The sequence below is a fragment of the Copadichromis virginalis genome, linkage group LG7 (assembly GCF_057382275.1).
Source record: "Copadichromis virginalis isolate Kocher_CV1m ecotype Utaka linkage group LG7, C_Virginalis_male_GT1.1, whole genome shotgun sequence".
NCBI classification, from domain to species: Eukaryota; Metazoa; Chordata; class Actinopteri; order Cichliformes; family Cichlidae; genus Copadichromis; species Copadichromis virginalis.
The window spans coordinates 68,830,331-68,854,655 of NC_140624.1; the positions used below are offsets into that span (position 1 = coordinate 68,830,331).

At 43.6% G+C, this 24,325-nt stretch overlaps 2 protein-coding genes across 3 annotated transcripts in view; both read left to right on the top strand.

Moving 5' to 3' along the window:
* The first annotated feature begins 72 nt into the window (after positions 1 to 72).
* On the top strand, positions 73 to 8,217 carry dus2 (dihydrouridine synthase 2). 2 transcript variants are annotated; one of them, XM_085464959.1, is made up of 17 exons: positions 73 to 190; positions 524 to 571; positions 815 to 952; positions 1,807 to 1,852; positions 1,929 to 2,020; positions 2,342 to 2,385; positions 2,503 to 2,563; positions 2,640 to 2,687; positions 2,761 to 2,826; positions 3,426 to 3,496; positions 3,816 to 3,902; positions 4,116 to 4,284; positions 4,398 to 4,519; positions 4,608 to 4,748; positions 5,300 to 5,387; positions 5,491 to 5,564; positions 6,651 to 8,217. In XM_085464959.1, the coding sequence occupies exons 3-17, from the start codon at positions 833 to 835 to the stop codon at positions 6,916 to 6,918; spliced, it is 1,497 nt and encodes a 498-aa protein (XP_085321085.1). In that variant the 5' UTR covers positions 73 to 190; positions 524 to 571; positions 815 to 832; the 3' UTR covers positions 6,919 to 8,217. The 2 variants fall into 2 exon arrangements, with proteins under 2 accessions (XP_085321085.1, XP_085321086.1); XM_085464960.1 differs by lacking the exon at positions 524 to 571.
* A 2,666-nt stretch (positions 8,218 to 10,883) lies between these two features.
* Positions 10,884 to 24,325, top strand: part of nfatc3b (nuclear factor of activated T cells 3b) — a 29,739-nt gene continuing 16,297 nt past the window's right edge. Inside the window, exons 1-2 of the mRNA XM_085464962.1 lie at positions 10,884 to 11,297; positions 23,324 to 24,002. Of these exons, the coding sequence (XP_085321088.1) occupies positions 11,225 to 11,297; positions 23,324 to 24,002 (752 nt within the window). The 5' untranslated portion in view covers positions 10,884 to 11,224. The remainder of the gene's footprint in view (positions 11,298 to 23,323; positions 24,003 to 24,325) is intronic.

The window sequence follows — 24,325 nt, forward strand, 5'->3', positions numbered from 1 at the left end:
TTTTATTTTTATTATTATTTTTATTTAAAATGAAAACTATAAATATAGATTCTGCTCTACTGAAGGTGTCGCGAAGATGAACGACGTGATGACGTAGATACCTAAACAGGAAGTTTAAACTGCAGCACGCTTTATTCTTCCCCACATGAGCACGAGAGCCGCTGTCGTCAGCACCTGAGAACAAATGCCGGTAAAGATTTGATTTAAACGTAGAGATAAAAACCTCTGCATGATCGCAGCTGTCGCTTCCGTACTAACGCCTGTTTTCAGCTCGTGACGGAAACACAGTTAAGCAATTAGCTAGAATGCTAACGTAGCTTGGCTAGCCGCTCTGCCAAACTCTGTGCACAAGAATTGCAGTTAAAACGTTTATCGCTTGTTCGCTGTCGGAAAGCTACCAGAGAGCATGAAACTAACTTTTCTACAATAAGCATCTCAATAAGGTTAATTCGGCGCAGATAGTTAGCAGATAATTGAAAATATTCAAGTGAAATTCTAACTTTAGGTCTGATAATCTGACCAGGTTGTCGACCTGTAGGAGAAGCTAATTGATCCAAAGCAACACTAAAAGGTAGGAATGTTGTTATTTGTATTGATTTATTTCAGTGGTGTCAATTAATGCATTAAACATACTTCTTTCAGTTATATCCACTTGTGTTAGAACCGAAACCGCCTTAAATCAGCTGATTTTTTTGTAAGGGAGTTTTGTGTTGTTGTGAAAATGCGGCTAAACATGCCAGCACCTCTGGATAGTTGAAGCCCAGCTGTTTAAGAGGAGGGTCTCTGACCGTTGGGTCCTGTGTGGTCTTGGCAGGACGACTGAGCCGCCACGATGGCAGCAGGCCGGCTGAGCTTCAATAACATCACCGCCCTGGCTCCCATGGTGCGAGTGGGGACTCTGCCCATGAGGCTGCTCGCTCTGGACTACGGAGCTGATGTGGTTTACTGTGAGGTGAGGACAGAGGCTGTATCCTTGGTGACCATATTTGGATTATCCCCTCTCTGTGACATCATACAGAGCAAAGAGTGGTGAAAAAATAAATAAAATTATATTTATACAGCATCTTTCTAGACAGTCACAAAGTGCTGCACATAAGATAACAAATAATACAAAGGTAAAACAGACAATATAAAACAGGCACAAATTAACCAAAAACTGTTTTAAAAAGAGTTTTGAGTTGTTTTTTAAAAAACAGCTACTGAGTCCACAGTTCTTAAGGTTTGGGGGGAGAGGGCCACAGTCTCGGGGCCACAGTGGCAAAAGCTTCACCCTTAGTTCTCATCTTAGCTTGTTTTATAGCAAGTAAGCCCTGATCAGATGACCTCAGGGACCTGCTGGGGACATCGGGCTGTGGCAGATCAGAGATGTAGGCTGGTGCCAGTCCAGGCAAGGCTCTAAATGTCAAGACCAGGGTCTTAAAATGAACTCTAAGTTCAACAGGAAGCCAGTGTAGCTGAAATAGCAACGGTGTCACATGTGAATACTTTGTTAAAAGCCTGGCTGCAGCATTTTGCACAGCCTGCAGACGATCCAGGGAACCTTTGCTTAGACACATAAACAAAGAGTTACAATAGTCCAAGCGTGAGGAAATAAGCAATCTCAAGTATAGCAATCTCCAGTTCAGAGTGAGATAAAATAGGGCTTAACTTAGCCACATTTCTTAAATGACAAACTGCTAAGATGGAGTGTTTACAGCAACCTGACGGAACTTGGGTCACGTGTTGACCACAAGAAGAGGGAAATGTTTGATAAGAAATAAGTAAAATCCGAATAGTTCCCCCTTGACCCTTTGGTGTCTGTTGCAGGAGCTGATTGACATCAAAATGGCCCAGTGTCAGAGAGTGGTAAACGGTAAGAATCTGTGCCCTTCGCTGCCCTTCATACCGGCTGTTCATTCAGACCTTTCTCATAACTGTGTGTGCATCAGACGTGCTGGAGACGGTGGATTTCGTGGCTCCGGATGACCGAGTGATGTTCAGAACCTGTGAGAGGGAGAAGGGCAACGTCGTCTTCCAGATGGTGAGACTGGAAGCTTATGAGCGAGCAGAATGGCATCGACGTGGAGAAACAAAATTACTTTATTGGCTTTGTGCTTATTGTTTGCTATGGAAACGATAAGTCTGATTGGTCCTCTGCAGAGACGGGTCACAGGGTCAATCTCACATACTGTTTGACCCAAACAGTATTGAAGGATTAATCTTCCATTTATTATGTCAGACGTCTGTAGTTCAAAATTCAGGATTGGCACTTATTGTTGGGGAGGTTCAACGTGCTGTGAAGACATGAAATATGAACAGTGTGTAAGGGGACACCTCGAACAGTCTTCCTTTTGTCTTTCAGGGAACCGCTGACCCGGACAGAGCGTTGGCTGTGGCCCGACTTGTGTGAGTTCAAAGTTGACTCTTTGTGTTGCGAGTGAAGTGCTCGTGCCGTCAAGCTCTGCACCGCCTTCCTCGTCACAGTAACTTTAAACTTTGTGATAACAAGCTGCTTCCTCACAGGGAGAAGGATGTGGCTGCTGTCGACGTGAACATGGGCTGTCCAAAGGAGTATTCCACCAAGGTGAGTCCAGTCGCCCCCCACTGACGCTGTGACCCTCTGTCCCTGTGGCTGACCTCTGACCTCTGCTGTCCTGCAGGGCGGGATGGGAGCTGCTCTCCTGTCGGATCCTGATAAGATCGAAGCGGTGAGCTGTGAGCTAAGAGATCACGTCAGGATAAAAGGAATGTTTTTAATTCTGACTTTGGTCTTCACCTCAGATCCTGAGGACGCTCGTGACAGGAGTTTCCATCCCGGTGACGTGTAAAATCCGAATCCTGCCCTCAGTAAGACGTGAACGTTTCACTTCCTCACCTTCACTCTGTTATCTTATTCATAGCTGTATGTTTCAGTGTTAATGTGAGCTCACCCCTGTGCACTGTGGAGGGGGTTCCCTTTACCTCGTATTTTAAGGTCTTGTGAGACCCCATCCTTAAAAAATGAAATGTCATGTGCCTTGCACCCTCTGCATGCACACAGCCCCACCTCTGCCCTGTTTGTTGCAGCATGCGGTAATATGCAGCAGCAAATCTGCAAGTGCGTGTTTTACTTGCTGCCTTGCACCGTGCAGTCAAAGTGCTCGCTCAGAGACGCCCAGCTTTCTGTTTCGCCTCAGCTCTGCGTGTTTGGACGTCTGATCGTGGTTGGCTGCACGCTACGCGCAGTTTTTAAATGATGGTTTCATTCATTAAGAGAACAAAGTTATCCAAACCTAACTGCCCGTGTGCAAAAGTAACTGCCCCCTAAACCTGATAACTGTTCCAGCCTCGACACTGAGAAGTCAGGTGTTTGTGGTCCCTTCAGTGGGCCACATGTGCAGAAGAATACATGGGGGGGGGTAAATACTTACTGCAGATGTTTAATCTTCGCTGTTCTTTGGTTCCAGCTGGAGGAAACAGTCAGTCTGGTCCGAAGGATCGAGAGGACGGGCGTCGCTGCGGTCGCCGTTCACGGCAGGTAAACTGCGTCAGGAGTGTGAAAACTTCAGTTACAGAGAAGCAGAGTACAGTTTCATGCAGTCATTCAACTCGTATACATAATTAATTATGAGGCCAGTTCATCCTCTGATTGTCTTTGCTTTGCATCTAAAATATGAGAAAGTTAGAAAAACATCTCATAATATTTTTAAAAATAACTTTTACTGCACAAAACCAAACAACTGAACAATCTGTGACAAACAGAAGGAGCCAATAAGGAGCCTGGAAAAGTCTCGAACTGCTTCCTGTTGGATTTCTTTTGGCTGTTGCTGACGGACGTCTGTCTCGTTGTTGTTCAGGTTTAAGGACGAGCGTCCCAGACATCCTGTCCACTGTGATTACATTCAGGCCGTCGCTCAGGCCGTCTCCATCCCCGTCATCGCAAAGTGAGTAACAGTCAGCTCCCGCTCATGTGTTTGAACGCCATTCTCGGCTTGAGATCGAGAGTTTGGCCCTGTTAGGGGAGAGCGGCAGCTCCTCTGAGGACAGAGCCGTGTGGTTTCTGTCCTCAGTAAATAGAATCTTAAGTACCAGCGTTCCTAAACGCAACACTAAGACCTGGAGTCATTAAACCGTCCGCTGTCCTGTGTCTCCTTCAGCGGAGGCTCTCTGGATCACGTGAAGACCAACGCCGACATAGAGGAGTTCAGAAAGGCGACGGGCGCCTCGTCGGTGATGCTGGCCCGCGCCGCCATGTGGAACGCGTCACTGTTCCGCAGCCAGGGAGCGCTTCCTTTGGAGAAGGTCATGGAGGACTACCTCAAATACGTGAGTTTGAAGTGCAGCTCGTGAAGACGCAGAATAAAATTCAATCTTTGGGGAAGCTTTGAGCATGTTTGGCGTTTTGTTGATTACCACAGATGTTGTTTGATGCTTCACAGGCGATTCAATACGACAACAATGCCTTCAACACAAAGTACTGTCTGTGTCAGATGCTCAGAGACAAGGTGGAGTCTCCTCTGGGGAAGCAGGTGCAGGCGGCGCAGACCAACGCTGAGATCAGGTGCAGCACTGTTTGTTTGTTTGCAGCAGTGTCAGATGTGTATGTACGTAGGGTGGGTGTGGTGTGATGTGGTGCTGACGTGTTGCAGCGAGGCGTACGGGCTGCAGGAGTTTTACCGGCAGACTCGGGAACAGCTGCAGGCTCGGAGGGACGCCCTGCAGAGCGGCAGCCAGCCGGAGCGACCCGTCACGGACGGAGACGTCACCACCATGGCCGTCAAGTTCGAACGGTGAGTGAAAAACACGTTTTCAGCTCCTCGTTTGCAGCTGGAGATGATTCTCATGGTTGACGCAGCGGCTCGTCGAGCCGGCCGCGAAAGGCCAGTGCACCACGCTTTTAGAGGCGTTGTGGTTTTCCAGGGACCTCAGCACAATATTTATGTAGTGTTATTTGATGAATTCATGCCACGACTCTTAACTGGAAATGAGCTTGTGGCTGATTTTTCCACCGTTGATAAACACGGTCTGGGGGTTCTTCTAACTTCTGTTCCCCAGTTTAACCTTAAGGAACCAGACCGCTTTATTTTTATCTAAAAATCAGGATTTGGCCGTCAGCCTGAAGACCAGCGGGCGGTGTGGACACGCAGCTTGTTCACGTCCACCTGCTGGTTATGTTTGGGCACCGAGAACTACTCAGTAGGTTCAGGGAACGTGTCAGTGTTACATGCACCAAACGCCGCCTCGAGAGAAAACGAGCAGCTGTATGACAGCGGGCTGGACACCGCTGCCCGTCTGCCTGCGTGGACTAAAGTGAAACTTGGTGGATTTGATGTGTTTGCAGGAGAGAGTATCCTCCTCAAATCACTCCGAAGATGTTCCTGCTCGAGTGGAGCCGTAAGGAGAAAGTGGAGCAGCCGCAGTACGAGACGGTGAGCAAACGCAAAGCTTCACGTCGACAGAAATGTTCGCCTTCGTTCCTGAATGTGACGGCGTGAATGATTTGTGCGGTTCTAAGAGGTGTGTGTGTTTCAGGTGCAGCGCGCTCAGGACCGAGCCTTTCAGTCCACAGTGACCGTCGCGCAGAAGAAGTACAGATCTTCACTGTGGTGAGTACAAACTTCAGTGCTTCTGCTCTGTAGCTGTGTTCAGTCACAGCGAGCCGCTAATGTGCTAAAACACCAGCGAGGCTCATCTCTTTCCCTCCACACAACCGGCAAAGTTTCTTGTTGGGTTCTTCTGAGCAGCTCTGAAAGTCTCCTGGGTTCACCGGTTGTTGAGCGGTGGTTCAGGCTTCTGTTTTTGGACGGGTGGACTGTGCCGAGCTTTGGCTCAATCCTGGAGAACTCAGCTGTTGTCCTGCTTCATGTCCAGCTGACAAATCTCAAATCTGATTTTTAGCCTGCATGCAAGCCGTTTTGCAACCCGCCTCCACCTTTTTCATTGATGCTCTTTTCTGTTGCTACATGCACTGAATTGCTGCCGTGTGATTGGCTGTTTGGATAGTTGCGTCATTTAGCAGCTGAACAGCCAACAGGGAATCTATACTCCTGAAGTAAGTTGTGAAGAGTCGGGAACGCTGAAAGGTGACAGGAATGGCGTCTCTGAGCCCTCTTTAAGCACCTCAGTGACAAAATCAAGTCAACTTTATTTGTCAATTCTGCCACATGTACAGGACATACAGAGAATAGAAATTTCGTTACTCTCAAACCCTAGGTGAAATAGCAAATGAACATTTAAATATAAATGTCAGCTTGTGGAATAAACTGCACGGCTCTGATCCTCTGAGCGCTCCCGCCTCCTCACAAATATCTGTGCTCGCTCATTTCCTACGGTTATTGTGACGTCTCGTGTGGTTGAGCGCCCCTCCTACTGTTCTGACCACATTAGCTTCTCACAACAGGCACGACTGAAAGTGTGAAAATAGAAAGTTTCATACAGATTATCAAAAGTAGACTCGGTGTTGTCCCCGTCTGACACCAAGTGACTCATTTCAGCTCCAGATTTCATTTTGAAATGACACAAAGTAACTGAAGAGAATTAGAATATGTTTATTTAAAGACATCGTGAGGATGTTTTTCCAGCTCAGAGTGCGGAAACCCTCCAAGAAATGAGCCGCAATTGAAAATTTGATCGCAGTCGTGATTTCTTGAGTCTGCTGCGCTTTGGGCTAAAACTATCTCGCCGTCTTTCAGGGAAAAGTCAAAGAAGTTTGCAGAGCAAGCGGCCGCCATCGTCTGCCTGCGAGTTCTGGGAGTACCAGAGGGACGGATCGGCGAGGAAGACTCCGGCCTGGTCTGCAAAAGGAAGAGGGAGGGGAAGGTGAACGGCGCCGCAGAGGAAGAGAGGAGTAGGAAACGGCACGTAAACGACGTCCTGCAACAAACCTCAGAGGTTGCTGTGGTAACGAACAGTGACAGTCACCAAGAGGCTCCGCCTCCGAGCCAGCGGGAGAGCCTGTGAGGAGTTTAACAGCTGGCAGTGACCTGCATGATCAGACATTTAACCCAGAAATGAACTCTGAGTTTGTGCTCAGTTTTATTTTTTTATTATTCATCACTTCATCTGATTTAAACTCAAAGTAAATATTTTTTAAACCCAGCACGGCTGACATACGTCTCACAGCTCAGGTCTGATCGTTTAGTCCCGTTAACCACGCCGCTCATCCGCCTCTGTCCTGTGGATGTCTGCACGTGTGCGGGGAGCCACGCCTCCTAATGCACGCGGTTAAAACCCATCAGAACTCGCTGGGTTTTATATGAAACGTCTCGCGCGTGGCGTAGCCATCACACAGTGTCCGACCTGCAGAACAGACGCTATCCAGTGTGAGAGCCTCGGGTGTTTGATAAGAGAAGATTAAATTAAACACAGACCTCCTCCAGCTCTCTTCTGGGGTGGTGGGGATCTCTCCAGGAAGGGTCTCCTCCTGGGTCCAGAACACCTCACCTGCCAGGAGGAGCGCCACTCTGTCTCTGAGGGAGAGCCCCGCCCCCTTCAGAAGAAGCTCATTTCTCCCGTTAGTAACCCCGATCTCTCCCGGCCACAGGTGAGGGTAACAACAACAATCAGCAGCTTCACCGTTACAGTTTCATCACTGCAGCTGCTCGTCTCCAGCCCGGGTCCTTATAATTTACAGACAAACAGCTGTTGGATAAAGGAAAGCTGGCGCAAACATCGAGCTCCTACATGTGAGGCTTTAATGAAAAACCTCACCAGAGGTGCCACACGAACATTTCACACACGCGTCCTGCAGCAGGTGAGCGACGGTTTCAGGGCTCGCCTAAAATCTGAGTCAGATCCTGGAATAAATGCAATCCTGTGGCTGCTCGTTAGTGATTCCTGTCAGCCTGGTATGAGCTGAGTGGACGACGCTGCGCAGCTGGAGCATCAGAGCGTCTGCCTGTAGATGTCTCTGTGCTGGACAGGTGAAAGAAGAGGGTGGTGCTCAACTTTTCAGTTCAAAGTTGAATCTGTAGAGCGTTGCAGAAAGCCGTTTTAACACCCGGTGCCTTACTCTGTCTTTTGTTCATGATTTGTGGAAGAGCCTCAAACGCACCGTGTGCTGATGGAGAAGACGTCTGTGATTTGTGCGGCTTCTCACACAAATCTTCTTTGTTTTAAGGTATAAAATCTGCCAAATGATGTCATGTTTTATGTTCATGCCAAAGGAACAACCTGTGCTTTTCTTTGTCTGCAAGTTGAATTAAAGCATGTGCAGCCTGGTGGATCTGTCCTCACAGAGCTCAGCTGTTCATAATGACATTTTGGACACTTTTCATTAACACTGGCTCAGGCTATGTTTGCCTCCATTAAAGAGGTCGTCTCTGTTAACCAAATGTGCATGTGGCTCATTTCCCCCTCAGTAATATCTGAATTTAATTGGATTTTAAACCCAGAACTTTAATCGCTTGTTTTGTTGCAGCAGGATTTCTGCTCGTGTTCAGAACTTTCTGCACAGTCAGATGAAAGAAAAATAATTATCAAACTAGCTAAACCCAAAAACATGACTGACTGTTTTTACAATTATTGAATCCAGCGATGAGGCACAGAAAGCTGCAGTTCCTCTAACATCCACTAGAGGCTCCCGCAGTCAGTCCATCCCATAGACTCCCATGTTAAAACTTTGCTGGAGATATGAACACGTTTACAGCCTGATACACAAACTTCGGTCTCTACAGATGTGATCTCTATATAACACCTGTGCAGGTGGGGAGTCACTGTGTAAAGTGCATTAAGGCTGAAAGTTCGAACTATTCGGGGCGTGGCCTCTCTGGCCTGATAGGCGGATGGTGACACAGGCAGCTGTAGCTGCTAGCTGTCTGTTAGGCTTCACCTCTGGTAACTGGAGTCCCTGAACTGGACCTCTGGACCGTGTGATGTTTAGAGCATTTTTTTTTGTTTGTTTTTTTGTCATGAGTGAAATTCTATTTCCGCACTAATTTGCAGGCGCTCTCATACTGTTTATGAATGCAGCTCGTTCTCATTAGCTGATAAATGAATACTCCACACTGTTGTCTAAACATGGTCACTTCTGGGTCCCACTAACCAGCATGGTGGCAGCCAAAAATGTTAAAACGTAGGCTTTAATATTCACTCATGAACCAACATGTGAGCTGTGTCCATCTGTCACATACAGTCTATGCCTCTCCTCTTCTCACTGTTCTGATCTTTAGCAAACATGAGCATGACATTAAAAAAGAAAGATTCTGTGGTTTTATTAACTCGTATTTGATCAACTTTCGGTTCAGGACGTGCTCAGAAAATCTCAGGAGAATGCGATCAATAATTATTAAAAAATATTTCTCAATTTTCTGTTATTTGTGTCGACCTTCATCCACAGATCAGCACATCTCTGGTGTCGCTGTATGATGTGGAGGCCCGGGCATAACAATGCTCGGCAGTCCCTCATAAAGAGGGTCACCTGGTCACCCAACCCACACCTGAACCTGAGGTCCGGTTCATGAACCGGCAGGTGCGAGTTTTCCTTCGAAATTCATGCAGTTTTAAAACCTTTAGCTTCCTGTGTGACATGTTTCAAGTAGCCTGGGCCTGTACTTGCTTCACCTGACCTCAGGTGAGTTCAGGTGAGGTCAGAGCTTCTGCACGCAGAACACGAGCGTCACTACACAGGTGTGCCGCATGGTGTTAAAATAAAACCGTCCCTTGTGTTTAACGAGTCCCGTGAAGTCCTGAGCTGAACCTGTGAGGTGAAGAAGACATCCTGCTGCTGACGTCAAATTAGGGCGGTCTGATGGTGCCTTCAGGGGCGCTGCGAAATACGGTTTCCAGGCGCATGCTGATCTCTGGGAGGGGACTCAAAGAAGGTGCAATGTGAAGCTGTGTGTCTGAAAAAATGGTCATAATTAAGGAGAGGAACACCCTGTGGAGGCTTTCTAAAAGCACATGTCAGCTTTCTGTCAGCTGCTCAGTGGAAAACAAGATGAAGTTGGGTGAGGCCACACAGGAAACTAACGTCTCACAGCTGAAAAGGGAAGTGCAAGGTTAGCAGCAGTGTGCATGGAGAGATACTACAGTGCTGCACTTTAAATATGAACACAGGAACTGCTACAGATCAGCAGTTTCTGACTACAAAAGCGGGGGGGAGCATATTTAAGTTATATTTCTGTTCATGAATCAATTATCGGATTATATAAAAAGAGGCAGTAATAATAAATGCTCTGCTTACAAAAACAGATGTATTCTTACAGCAGCTGGAGACAAATGAACCATGTCTTAAAGATCTTATTTTGAAATTATAGCTCAGACATGATGAAACACATTAGCTGTTTTTAAAAGGAATTCGAGGGTTCTGAATATCTGACTGGTGTAATCTTTATTTTTATGAATTGAAAACCTGTTATGACACTAGTCATCATCTTCTATTGGCTGCTCTCTTCAGGGGTTGTCGCAGTCGACCATCTGCCTCCATCTTCTCCTATCCCAGCATGCTCTTCTGTCACTCCATCCCTCTGCATGTTGTCCTGCACTACATCATCGAACCTCTGAGGTCTTCCTTCTTTTCCTTCCTCCTTCGTTACTTTGGATGCTTGACCCCATCCAAATGGGAATCCCCTCCCATCACAGCACCACTTCATATGCTTCTCTGCTACTCCTGACTTCCTCATGCAGTAAAAAAAAAAAAGATAAATAAAAATATATTCTTTTAAATTGTTAAATAAATGGTAAAGTTTTTTGTTTTCAGGGTTAACTTCCTGTTTGATACTTGCCACACCCATTTATGACATGCCACACCAAGATATCACAGCTAAGGTTTATTTAGAAAAAATAAACAAACATAAAAAGTAAACAACGTTTAGATCGAACTCTTTATTTCCACTTTTGGCAGTATATAAACCCTGCCCATTTTCACTTTTGGCTGAATGGGACCGTTTTCAAAAAGCCCCGGTCACGCGTAAACACGATGTATTGGGGTTTCCGAGGCGGCCCTGAAGGCAGCAAACGGATCAAGCTGGAGGAGCGTAAAAAGTGAACGCGAGCAGGAGCCGCGAGGACAACAAGTTAGCGCGGATAATGGGACCATTGTGCTCCAGCAAGGCAGACCGCAGGCGTGTTTACTGAGCCGTCACATGCCGCCGGCCAACTTTTAGCTCGGATTCAGTCGTCGTTTCGTTCGGCGGGTCAGTTAAAAACAGAGTTCTGCTTTCAGTCGGATGTCAGTGAGTGAGACAGGTCACTTTTAAAGACAGGCAGGCAGACAGGTCGGCTGCACGGCTTCCGCTGGGGGACATTTTCGGCTCTGTTCACTTCAATGTCCACAGTAAACTGCGCGGAGGAGCTGGACTTCAGACTCATCTTTGAGGACGACGGCAGGCAAACGGCAGGTACGTGTCATTTTCTCGACGTTAGTTAGCAATTTGTCGGCGGCGTCAAGCTAGAGCTAAAGGGGGCGCCACCGGAGGTGACCGGCTTTGGCCTTCAAAATAAAACACGGCACGAAACTGGACAGACTTTTGAAGCTGCCGCAAAACTTGTGTCAGATGTTCATTTTTATTTTGTGGTGACTATTTCTAGATTTTTTTCCCCGCTGGGTTCCCCATAAGGTTTAAATCAGTATAATCAAGCCATTACATTACATTTTTTAATAAATGTTCCACCAGTAGCAAGTAGACATTGGACTATCTGAGATGTTCTTTTACATTTCCTTAAAATGTTAGCCAAATATATACAGTTCCTTCTCCTATAAAGTACTCTACTCATTTGAAATAGTCTCAAAACATATTCATTGTTTAAAATGTTAAAATGCTAAAATAGAAATATGAGCATGACTGGCACAGTTTTATCTCCATGAACTGTATTTTATGGTGTAATAATAAACAGCTTTGTAATAATCTACTAAATTTACTGTGTAAACTGTAGCCGTTTGTCTAAATGACAGATTTAATGACCTGTAGCTGTTTGTCTAATGACAAGGATTACAGTTCCCGTATTTCAAGCAGCTACGACAGTGATTAATGATTATTTTAGTCGGTAATCAGTTTATAATCCGAAAACAGTCCAGAAACACGTCACCATAGTCGAATACTTTGCGCGAATTTACTTTGAAAATCCCGACCGGATGTTGTGATTTTGTGTTTTGGTCGACGTGACACATCAGCTGTCTGCTGATAAATGTGGATCAGGAGGTGAATAGAGGGCCAAACCAGCTTCTTCACTTCCTGCCTGACTTATTGATAGACTTACCGATTAATCAGCAGATCAATGATGTCTGAACTGAAAACCATTAACAGATATTTTAACATTTACGTCATCTGACCTTTACTGCAAAAGCTCTTAATGTTGGCTTTTTTTTAACATCTTATCTTCATTTTATTTTTCAATAAATCAATTTATGGAAAATAAGATTCAGAAAATAGGAGAAAAAAAATCACAGAAACTTCACTTTACCCCAGACTTCAGCGTAAAAGTCAGAAATATCAACTTTGTTCAAACTTGATTTGAAAAAAAAAAAAGGTAATCAGTTGACTCATCAAATAGCCAATGGGCAAACATTTATAACACATCGAAGTAAGAGGAAGTTGCAGTTTTGAATTAATGTCCACGAATAGCAACGTATGTGGCGTGTTTGTGGCTTTAAGTCTTGTGTGTGTAACCCGAAATCTATCGGGTGGTTTCCTGCTCGTTAAAAATTTACTCCCCACCAATCATGTTGGAAGGAAAATCACCAGATCGTCATTTTAAAAACCAAAATACAAAGGGAGGGTTTAATTCACTCATGCATAAAATACATTTGTTTATCAAACGGTCAGAAATAACAGGAAGATGCTTTTCACTATGATAACACGCTGTTTAAATGCTTGGTTACTGAGGGGCAACCAATCAGAAAGGGGACTGGAATACACTTCTGTATGGCATCTGTCATAGAAATAGATGATGCCAGATATTGCAGCGCCTTTAGGCGACTGTTGTTGTGATTTGGCGCTGTATAAATAAAATTGAATTTAATTGGATAAAATGTGAAAGAATACAACAGACGGAGCGTAGACTCTAGCTGTCTAATATGTCTAACACTTGAAGAAAGTACGCTTTGTTTGGTTTTCTCCAACTTCATTTATTAAGAGTCTGTAGCTATAGCTCCACAAACGCATTGCCTGTGACAGCCCTGATATAAAATAAAAAATTATAACCGACTTCCTTTCATAGAATAACATAAAAAGATTGTATTGAAGTTCTACTGATGCACAGCTGCTGTAGTAGAGTCCAAGAATAAAAGCATGAAGCTGGAACGAAGCAGAAGAGGTCACTTTAAATTGTCATATTTTTCAAACGTTTATGCATTTGATGCACCATAGACGAGATATTTTCAGGCCTCATACTCATACCTGTGCAGAAAAGCCTGCGTGACGTGCTGTCGGTACTTCTGAGTTTTATCATCAGCTAAAAGCACCTAACTGGCATGTTTCTGCATTGCAACAAGCTCCAAACCTGCCTTTGTCTCCTTGTCAGTTTCACACTGTCAGCAGGTCAAGTTAGGAGTGATGTTTGTTTTCAGAGGGCTGGGTCTTCAGCTGGCTCAGCTTCTGCCTTCATGCTATAACTTTGATTATCTGCTTGCTGATGTGCTGACGCCGTTTCCTGATCTGAGTGTTTTCTGTGTTTGATGTTTAACCTGCTGGAGGTCCCACCCTCTCGCTTTTCTTTATCAATAGTTCAAGCTTTCTGAAGGTCTAAATTGGCTCTTCAGACACTTTACTAGGAGCCTGTTTCAAAAATACCTGTGTCTTTAGTTAAATCTATGAAAAGTGTCAAAAGAAGAATCCATTCTTAATTAAGGGAAGCAGGAGGAAAGGCTGAGGTATGAAACGTATACAAGAATTGGACTGAAATGGGTCTGATGGAGCGATGGATCCAGATCCAGTATAGATGGAGGAGGTCAGGAGAGAGGTCCAACAGTGAGGCTCCAGCCTGTGAGACACGGTGGAGGCTCGGTCATGGTTTCAGCCAGTGCTGTCGGAGATCTTTGTTAAAACTGATGAAAGTCAGATTTGATCCACTGTACAGTAACATCTGTAACATCTGCGTCTCATTTGGATGTTAGGTTTGTTCTTAGTTGACATCACCTGTGCTAAATCCAAAGTGTTTCCACATAATGGCCGATTCTGCTTTTAGAAACAAGCTGCTTTCCTTCTGCTGTGCCAGACGTTTGCTCTTTGTTTGTGTGTCTGTCGTTCAATGTAGTGTCGTTTCTGTTGGCGGAGTGTTTTCCGTATCATAACTGAGGTTAATGATAATATATTAATTAGGGCTGCCACAAACGATTGTTTTGATAGTCGACTAGTCACCGATTATTTTTGCAATTAGTCGACTAGTCAGATCATCATCCATTGGACGTAAAACGTACAGCTTATTGCACCAGCAGCATCTGCTCTTATATAACTATCATTAGCTTACAGCTTTAAGTGTTTAAGGTCTGTGCTAACTACAAATAAAGACAAGATGATAGTTTATTAATTTTTAATGAAATTTGCAGATTGTTTCGGTGAAGTTTAATAAACTCCTTGCTATCTAAAATATAACAGGACACCGGAATAAATTCTCCAGCATCTCACACTTCTGATGATCAGCTGTCTGCTTGATGTTTATTCAGCTGTGTAAAAACTATAACTTTAATCTCAGCCAAACCGATTTACTCAGGAACAAATAAAATACTAAAAAAAGCCAAACAATAACATTTTTAAGTTATCTAAGTGACTCATATATATTTAACCTGAGTAGCGAAAGACGGCGGTGGGTTTGAAAACGATTTGCCGGGAGTCCGGTGTTCTCACGGCTCTAGTTAGCCTAGCCCCCGGCTCGCTATCGAGCTAGTGGGTAACAGACGTCTCCGAAAACGTCGGAGCGCTTTTGAAAATATGTGGTGTCTTGATAAACTGAGCAGATATTTGAGGTTTACACAGCTACATTCTCGCCTGAAAATATGTTAAACGTTTATTTTGTGACCCAGAAAGAATAATAAGAGCAATATTAAAACTAACTAGCTGCCGCCATTGTTGGAAACTTCTTCTTCGGGGTTTAACGGCAGCTGGCATCCTTGTACATGCAGTGCTGCCATCTTCTGTTTCAGTCCGTTATTACACTCTTAAATCCTGCTACTTATTCCTGCGGCTTTTGTGATCTTACAAAGCTTCAAACGACGCGTCGACTATTAAATCAGTCGTCGACGATTCTGATAGTCGACGTAATCGTGACTAGTCGACTAATCGTGGCAGCCCTAATATTAATAACATATTATTGATTAACCTCGTCTTGTGGACGGAGGTTCTCAGATGTTTGGTCTGTTTTTGGCGTCTTCTTCCTGCTGTTCGATGGCGTTTGCGGTGGACCCTCAGCAGGAGCTTTGGGAGAACACGGGGATCGTTTTTAGCTGAAAGAATTTGGACCATTTTTCACTCTGTGGTTTCTCAGAGTTTGTTTGAAGGAGTATTTTGAGCCAATAATGACTAATGAAGACAAAGCTGTGGTTTGCTCCTGACAAATTTTGTCCTACTATTATATGTAATAACACTTTATTATTTCCCACCAGTCGGTTCTTACTTTGACAGTTTTATATCAGACTGCTGACACAGTAAACTAAAGTAAATCCTTGGACTTGGTGGAATAATCAGTTGTGATTTTGAGCAGATGTGATGTTATTGGCAGCTCATAGGTCATGAAATTAAAGTCTTGTTTGTAGATGGACAGAAAAACAGCGAGCAGCTATTTTTATACTCTTTCATTGGTTCTTTAGTCAAACAGACACTGAAGGAATCGTCTGCACCTCTGAAAAGTTTTCACTGGTTTCTCTTTAATTCTTGACGCTTCTTTCAGCTGTTCTGAATGTCCTGCAGGCTGACTTTGAAAGACTGGCAGATAAGCAGCTTCAGCAGCTCTGATGGATGAATGGATGCATAGACTGTGAGGTGATTAGATGTGCAGATAGATTACGGACAGGTCAGCAGATGGCTACTGCAGATGTGTTCGTTGTCTGCATGCGCTTCAGGCAGCGTGCTGCCGTGCATCACTGCTGGCAGGTTTTACTTCCTGGTTTGCTTGTTTTTTTTGTTTGTTTTAACCGCTCTGTGACACCCAGCTGCTGGCGGGTATCACCTCCTCCCCCTCTGTCTGCACTCAAACGGGGTAACTGTTGCATCAGATCTCATTTATTTCTACTCAGCGAGTGGAGCTACTGAAGCAGATCACAGTTGGAGCTTTTATGCCTTTTTTGCATACACACTGCAAGGTGTGTGTGTGTGTGTGTGTGTGTGTGTGTGTGTGTGTGGGTGGGTGAAGGGGGGGTATTAATAGTAGTGATGTAGTATGGCGTGTGTGCAGCTGTGTGAATGCATTTACTCAACTGTTGGAGATAATCTGTCACCATAATTACCTCGGTGCAAGTAGAGTCGGACCGAGACGGCGTTACTGAAAATAGCTGAATAATGCATCACGAATACGCGTCGTCACAGACACTATACAGCAAATGGTAAACAATCAGCAGGCAGACAGGAAGTGGTTCTCCTCTGGAGGTTGTTTGGCTGGTTTGGGATTTCATAAAACTTTTTTAAACCACATTCAGTATCAGTTCCCTTATCGGATCTCATTTTTGGGCATCTAAAAAAGTATAAATAACCACAAATCAGAGCATCAGTGTGTCAGGACCTCTGTGGTCACACAAGATGCTCATTTCCATCTCTCACAGACCTTTGTGGTTTATTGCCAACTTTAATTTGATCAAAAAAATGAAAATATCCCGGATTATACTACAGGGTGGGCCATTTATATGGATACACCGTAATAACATGGGAATGGTTGGTGATATTAAAGTCCTGTTTGTGGCACATTAGTATATGTGAGGGGGCAAACTCCTCAAGGTGGGTGGTGACCATGGTGGGTAGAGATGGGCCGATCCGATATTACGTATTGGTATCGGTCCGATACTGACGTAAATTACTGGATCGGAGAGAAATAAAAAATGTAATCCGATCCATTAAATAGCAAAAAAGCACCTCACAAAACTTGCGACACGGCGTAACTCGGCTCATTACCGTAGCACGTCGGAGCAGTATGCATCACGTGATAGAGCGGCTGTGTGTATTTGTAGCCTCGCTACCAATCCAGCATTTCATCTCCGAGGAAGTTTTCCCAGAGAGAAGTAAAGCAAGTGTGTAAGTTCATCTCTGAATGTTTGTAAAGCTTAACAACAGATATATGGAGCGACTGCCTCTTCTTGCTGCTACTTCAATCATGAAACTGATCAATGATCAGCTGATCGGCTTTTCTCTCTTCTTTGTTTTTGGCCCACTTTGCACCAGAAAGAGGAAACCAGCGGCTGAACAGCAGCAGCACGTTTAAGCTTGATCAGCTGTTGTTAGAATTTATTTAATATTACTTTCTACTCCAGGATCTTTTTCTACAGCTGACGCTGGTAACTGTGCAGGGCCGGATCTAGCAAAGTTTAGCCAGGGGGGCCGATAGGGCATTAACTGGGAAAAGGGGGCACAAAGACATACTTTTCTTTCTTATTGTCATTTAAAATGTCTAGCTTTTAATAAATAATTATCTGAATCTTACACCCAAAGTTTTAATCTGATGTAAAATGTATAGAAGTCCATTACTGTATATAGTAACTGTTAAGTCTAATATACCCTAGTAAGCTATAGTACTTTTTCCTTTGGGAAGGTACCATCTGTGCAGTTCTGTTGAAGAAAGATGTTGAATCTATTTAATTATTCTTGAAAAATAATTTATTTCTGTGCATTAAATTAAAGTTGATTACATCGATTAAGCATCATGAGGTGGGGGGTGGTTCCCTATTATTATTATTATTATTATTATTATTATTATTTTTTTTTTTTTATTTTTTTTTATTTTTTTTTTTGCTGGGAGTTTGAAACCCTATTAGTTAGGTTGCTTACTCTTTAAAATACCAGAGTAGGGAGGATGGTGTAGGTTTAAGTTTATTAGATTGATCAGTTTTGCTGAACTATGAAATATTTTGGGTGCAGTGTATTTTTTACATACAGGTATAACAGAATAGCTTTAGTGTTGTTGTTTATTTAAACTTGAGTATGAACTTATACCAAATGCAGCAAGATATTAAAAAAACACTATATCAGATTCATATCGGTATCGGCCGATATACCAATTTATGATCTCGGTATCGGACATAAAAAAGTGGTATCGCGCCATCTCTAATGGTGGCCATTTAGAAGTCGGCCATCTTGGATACAACTTTTGTTTTTTCAATAGGAAGAGGACCATGTGACACATCAAACTTATTGGTAATGTCACAAGAAAAACAATGGTGTGCTTGGTTTCAACGTAACTTTATTCTTTCTTTATTTACAAGTTTCTGACCACTTATAAAATGTGTTCAATGTGCTGCCCATTGTGTTGGATTGTCAATGCAACCCTCTTCTCCCACTCTTCACACACTGATAGCAACACCGCAGGAGAAATGCCAGCACAGGCGTCCAGTATCCGTAGTTTCAGGTGCTGCACATCTCGTATCTTCACACCATAGACAATTGCCTTCAGATGACCCCAAAGATAAAAGTCTAAGGGGGTGAGATCGGGAGACCTTGGGGGCCATTCAACTGGCCCACGACGACCAATCCACTTTCCAGGAAACTGTTCATCTAGGAATGCTCGGACCTGCACCCATAATGTGGTGGTGCACCATCTTGCTGGAAAATCTCAGGGAACGTGCCAGCTTCAGTGCATAAAGAGGGAAACACATCATCATGTAGCAATTTCAAATATCCAGAGGCCTTGAGGTTTCCATTGATGAAGAATGGACCCACTATCGTTGTATCCCACATACCTCACCAAACCATCACTTTTGTTGTTCCAACAGTCTTGGAGGGATCCATCCAATGTGGGTTAGTGTCAGACCAATAGCGCTGGTTTTGTTTGTTAACTTCACCATTCACATAAAAGTTTGCCTCATCACTTAAATGATTTGCAAAGAGCAGTGGTTCCCAAACTGTCAGGGAACTGCAGCGGGGCTAAAAGTACTACATTAAAAAGAAAAACTTGAAAATTTCTGCTTTGAATTAAATATAAAATTGCTGTTAAATGATTGCATTAAAAAAAGTAGCAGAACTACGGTGGCCCCTAGAGACAAAGCACGTACAAACTCCAAAACACTTACAAAATCCAAAACACGTGCAAAATCCAAAACGCATGCAAGCTCCAAAACACTTACAAAATAAAAAACACATGCAAAAGACAAAACACGTACAAAATACAAAACGCGCGCAAACTCCAAAACGCGCGCAAACTCCAAAACGCGCGCAAACTCCAAAACGCGCGCAAACTCCAAAACACAACGGAAGTGCTCCAGGACGCTAGGGGCAGTGTTGAGCTTTTGTTACCTAGTAACTACACAAGCCAGGAAGTACCAATGACCGGATTTGGGGTCTGCAGCCTTAAAGGCCGCATTTTAAGGCCGATTATGTCACAGCGACACGACAAAGACTGTCCCAATTCAAAGGCTGCTCGAAATGCGGCCCTCAAATGCGTCCTTAATTTCCCTGAATTTTAAGGATGGGTCTGTGTAGCCTTCATGGTCCAACATATCCCAGACTTCATAGCGCGGCGGTGGTTTGGATAATTTTGCCGAAAAAAAACGGCGGAAGCGGAGCGGACGAAGAGTAAACTTCCAGAAGTAAGTACTGAATATTATGTCACTTATTTATGCGCAAATGTTTTTATAATGAAGAACATTAAAACATTACTGTTGGCAACATGTCGGGAAAGTTATGTGACATTAGCGACGTTTGTACTAACTTGGTTTTAAAGCCTTCACTTCAAAATATTCGCCGTTCAATAGCTGACTTTAATCTTACAGAGAATGTGATGATTTTATGCGTAATTAAAGTCAGTCATGTCAGTCAGCTGACGGTTCACTCGTTAAGCTGAAAGAAAGATGCTTTAATCACAGCAGTCACACATGTGTCCACTGCACCATCTGGAACTCTTCTTGTTTACACTCGTAATAACACAAACACTAAATCCTGCTTCTCTGTGCTGTTGTGTAGCAGTGTGTACACCTGAGACTGTCACCTGTCTGTCTGTCCTGCACTCTCTCTCTGTTTCTTTCTCTCTGATTGTGGAATAAAAGTATGAACGTGTGTTTATAAGTTACACTTGTGTTTGAATCCTGCAGCTTATCACACATTTGATTTCTATGTGTGACACCTGCAAGTGTCCAGAGTGAGAACAGACTGAGGGACCCACTGCATTACATCATCTGTGAGGCTTTGCAGCCCTGATGATCCACCAGGACAAACTCAGCAGTATGTGAGGAAGAGGAGGAGGAAGAGCCAGCAGCAGCTGACAGATGGAGAGAATAGACAGACTGTTCCCTGTTTGTGAAGGACTGCTAGAAAAGTTTAAAATAACTAATTGTCTGTCCTGAATCAGTCTTATTAGGTAATGTTCAAATAATTTTATCATCCCAGTGTTTCCAGTGTGGGAGAAAGTACTCAGAGTACTCAGGGCCTTCAGGTTACACACTATGAAAGGCAGCAACAAGTTTAATGTTCAGAAACCTAAAGTCTGTATCAGCAGCAGAATGGAGCTAAAATAAATGTTGGTTTCAGTTCTATGAAGCTTTGAGGATTTTGGATCAGTAGCTGCTGTGTTTGTTGCATCATATTGCTGTAACTGTTTATATGCTTTATATATTCTGAACTAAGTTGATCTATAGTGTTACATCATATTCTATAAGGATGTTATGTGTTTGTAGACTTTCTGCCCAGTTTGACCCATTTAGCAGACGTCAGCCTGTTTAAGGCTCTGATGTCTATTCTGTGTGACTTACAGCAGTTATGACATGGTCTGATTTTCTCACCCAATAAAGGAATATTTAATACATCAGTCTACTCTTCATTTTATCAGAAACATATATATACTATTATATATTGTACATATATTTATTAGTTTCAGATGTAGCCATTCTTGTATTTTGCTTGTTTACATTATCGTATTTTGCACAACTCTGTTGCTTGTGAAGCTCGCACACAAGAATTTCACTCACATGTGCTGTACCAATGTACCTGCACATGTGATGTGACAATAAAAGTGATTTGATTTGAAACAGCTCACAGCTTGTACATTTTCTTTTTACACATGTATGTAAGCATTTGAGCCAAATTTAGTAATGCCAACATACTGAAGGAACAACATTTGTCTCTTATATATGATACACCTATATATGCACTGTCAATATACATTTTGAACCAGCTGCAGATGTCAGAGTAACAACTGACTGACCCCCACATAAAGTGCGTTACAGTAGTCCACAGGGGAAGAAATAAAAGCATGGATCACGGTTTCAAAGTGCTGCCTAGAAAGAAACGATTTCACTCTTGCCAGTCGCCTTAAATGATAAAAATGGACTGGTCCAACTTAAAACCAAGGGCAGTAACAACAGGTTTAAAATAAACCTCCAGGGGTTCCAAATGAAAAGAAGAGGACTCACAGGGGCCACTGGGTCCAAACACCAACAAATCTGTTTTCTTTTCATTCAAATTTAAAAAGTTTAGAGCCAACCAAGCTTTAATGTCATCTAGGCATGTCAAGAGAGGTTTTATTCAGATGCCATCCTTCTGCTTCAGTGGCAAATAAATTTGGCAGTCATTCCTATATACTTGTCTTTGAGTGAAGATTTAAGGTGGTAAGACATGTAAATAACTGCAACTTGAATCTGTACTGAAGCTCAGTATTTGACAAAGAGTTCATGTTCACTGCTGTAATACCTAATAATGACTAATATAATAACCATAATATTGTCCATATTATATTTACATTACCAAAGTGATATGACTTTAGTCTCATGAACAACATTAGCTAATTGTTATTTACTAGCTAATCTTAAATGACTGTTCAGTACAGAAATGAAGCCCAAAAATCATGTTTTACTGTCCTGTGGTCTCAGCCTCAGATACTTATCAAATCACACAAAGCTCTTGTAGAAACAAACAAACAAATGAAAAAAAATATGTTCTCCTTCATTTCTGTCAAAAAAAGTTGTATGACACGTTTCCAGCTGTTAGTATCATAGTTGCTAGGCAACCTGGGAAGCGCAACGGAGACTAGAGCCCATGTGTTTGCAACAAACTTGCCGTTTATTTTACAAATCGAGCTCAACACTGCCCCTAGCGTCCTGGAGCACTTCCGTTGTGATTTGGAGTTTGCATGTGTTTTGAATTTTGTACGTGTTTTGAATTTTGTACGTGTTTTGAATTTTGCATGTGTTTTGAATTTTGCACGTGTTTTGAATTTTGCACGTGTTTTGAATTTTGCACGTGTTTTGAATTTTGCACGTGTTTTGGAGTTTGTACGTGTTTTGGAGTTTGCACGTGTTTTGGATTTTGTATGTGTTTTGGAGCTTGTATGTGTTTTGGATTTTGTATGTGTTGAGGAGTTTGTGCGTGCTATTTGGAATTTGTAAGTGTTTTGGAGTTTATACATGCTTTGTCTCTAGGGGCCACCGTACAGAACCAATGAAACAAATCAACGAGAGTTTTAAAAAATGACGTTATTCATCACTTTTGTACCTTTTTTTTAACCTGAAATCATGACGCATCTCATCGTTGGTGAGAGAACTGAAATGAAGTTGAAGCTTCAATCAAGCAAATGAACAGAAGATCAAAATGAATCGACAGAGGAGGAGGAAATGCGTCACGGCGGGCTGATGTGGTGATCACAGTTGTGATAATTGGGCTGAAGCAATGTTTTATCACATTCTGTTTTGTTGTAGTGATCTTTACACACGTTGGTTTCTTTTTGCCTTTTTTGGAGGTTTTTATGTCGAATGATGTAATGACAGGAAGTCAGCCTGCATCAAACATGTAAAATACTCAAAGATGTTGAAATTGTGAAACTGTGCAAGAGCAAAATTGAAGCTTAATCATGTTGCTGTTACATCTGTAGCCAAATGACATGACAGTCATTTTTACATTAAATGATAACATATCGACGAGTGTTTTTCAGCCTCAAAGCAGCACCCCGGGGATGTGACTGCACACATAATATCTAAACTCTGAGTAATCTATACGTGCCAAACACTCATTTCCCAGTACGGCCCTCAGAGAAGATATCTAAGTCTTTGCTCTATGAAGGTCACATTCTTGGGATGTGAGGATGGTCTTGTTTTTGAAATCCTGTTAAACTCTGCAGGAAACCCTGTGGACTTCATTTCCTCACCGCTTTCCTGCAGGTTCTCTCCCAGCGACTGATGAATATTACCTGTCAGGTGCAGTCGTCTGCTGCAGGACAGCTACACCATAAAAAGAAAACCACACATTTGCAATGCAAATGATCTCCTGCCTGATTTACATGTTGTTTTCTTTACTCCGCTTCGCAGGTCCAGATCTCGATGTGAGGACGTTTCCCTCCTCCGCGCAGGCTCTGGTCGAGCAGCCCTTCATCCAGGAGCTGCAGAGTTCCCCCTCATGTTTCACCTCAGACCCTCATGTTGGATACCAACTTCAGGGGCCCCAGTACGGTGCCCAGGTGAACCCCAGAGCCTTTGACTGCCCCAGCATTCAGATTACCTCCATAGCACCAAACAACCATTTGGAGCCCGACAGTAGCCAGGATGTTTTGGCAGTGGGCGGGGCAGAGGGGGGTTACAGCGATGCATCCTGGTCCAGAGACCAGCTGTACCTCTCTCTGGAGCCCCGCTACCGGGATCCGGCTCTGTGCCCGAGCCCGTGCAGCAGCCTCTCCTCCAGGAGCTGGATCTCCGACCTCTCCTCTTGTGAGTCTTTCTCGCATACCTACGATGATGTGGAGGGGGAGCTACCTGATGCCGCCCGCCTCGCTATGGGTTCCCCCCTCGGCTCGCCTTTTGGTTCTCCGGGCTGTGGGGGCGGAGCCTTTGGGGTAGAGTTGTGGCAGCAGAAGTACCAGCATCCTTTGGCCTTCAACCCGGCGCTCTCGCCCCATCAGTCACCTCGCCAGTCGCCCCGCCAGTCACCGTGCCACTCTCCTCGCACCAGCGTGACAGACGAGAGTTGGCTCAACCGCCGGCCCACTTCCAGGTAGATATCGCCATGGAGACCAGATGTCTTAATTTGGTTCATTTCAACCATTTCAAGATAAAATCACAACAGGACCCTTAAGTAATCGATACTTTAAAATTAAAAAAAATAAACATATTATTATATATTAATAAATAATGAACTCCTAATAATTAACTGAATAGTCAGAGTTGTGATTAAAGGTGTGAATTTTGGGAAGCGCTTGTTTAGCGAGTCAGGGGACGGCTCCGGAGCCGCATGCGGCTCTTTAGTCCTTATAGTGCGGCTCCGCCTGGTTTGGGAAAATAATTTAAAGTATTTAGCTGAAGTGTATTATATTTAAA

Coding starts and splice junctions, on each gene's coding strand:
- dus2 (XM_085464959.1), top strand. CDS start 833: ATGGCAGCAGGCCGGCTGAGCTTCAATAACATCACCGCCCTGGCTCCC. Junction 953..1,806: donor CTGATGTGGTTTACTGTGAG/GTGAGGACAGAG, acceptor TGTCTGTTGCAG/GAGCTGATTGACATCAAAAT. Junction 4,520..4,607: donor CAGACCAACGCTGAGATCAG/GTGCAGCACTGT, acceptor GACGTGTTGCAG/CGAGGCGTACGGGCTGCAGG.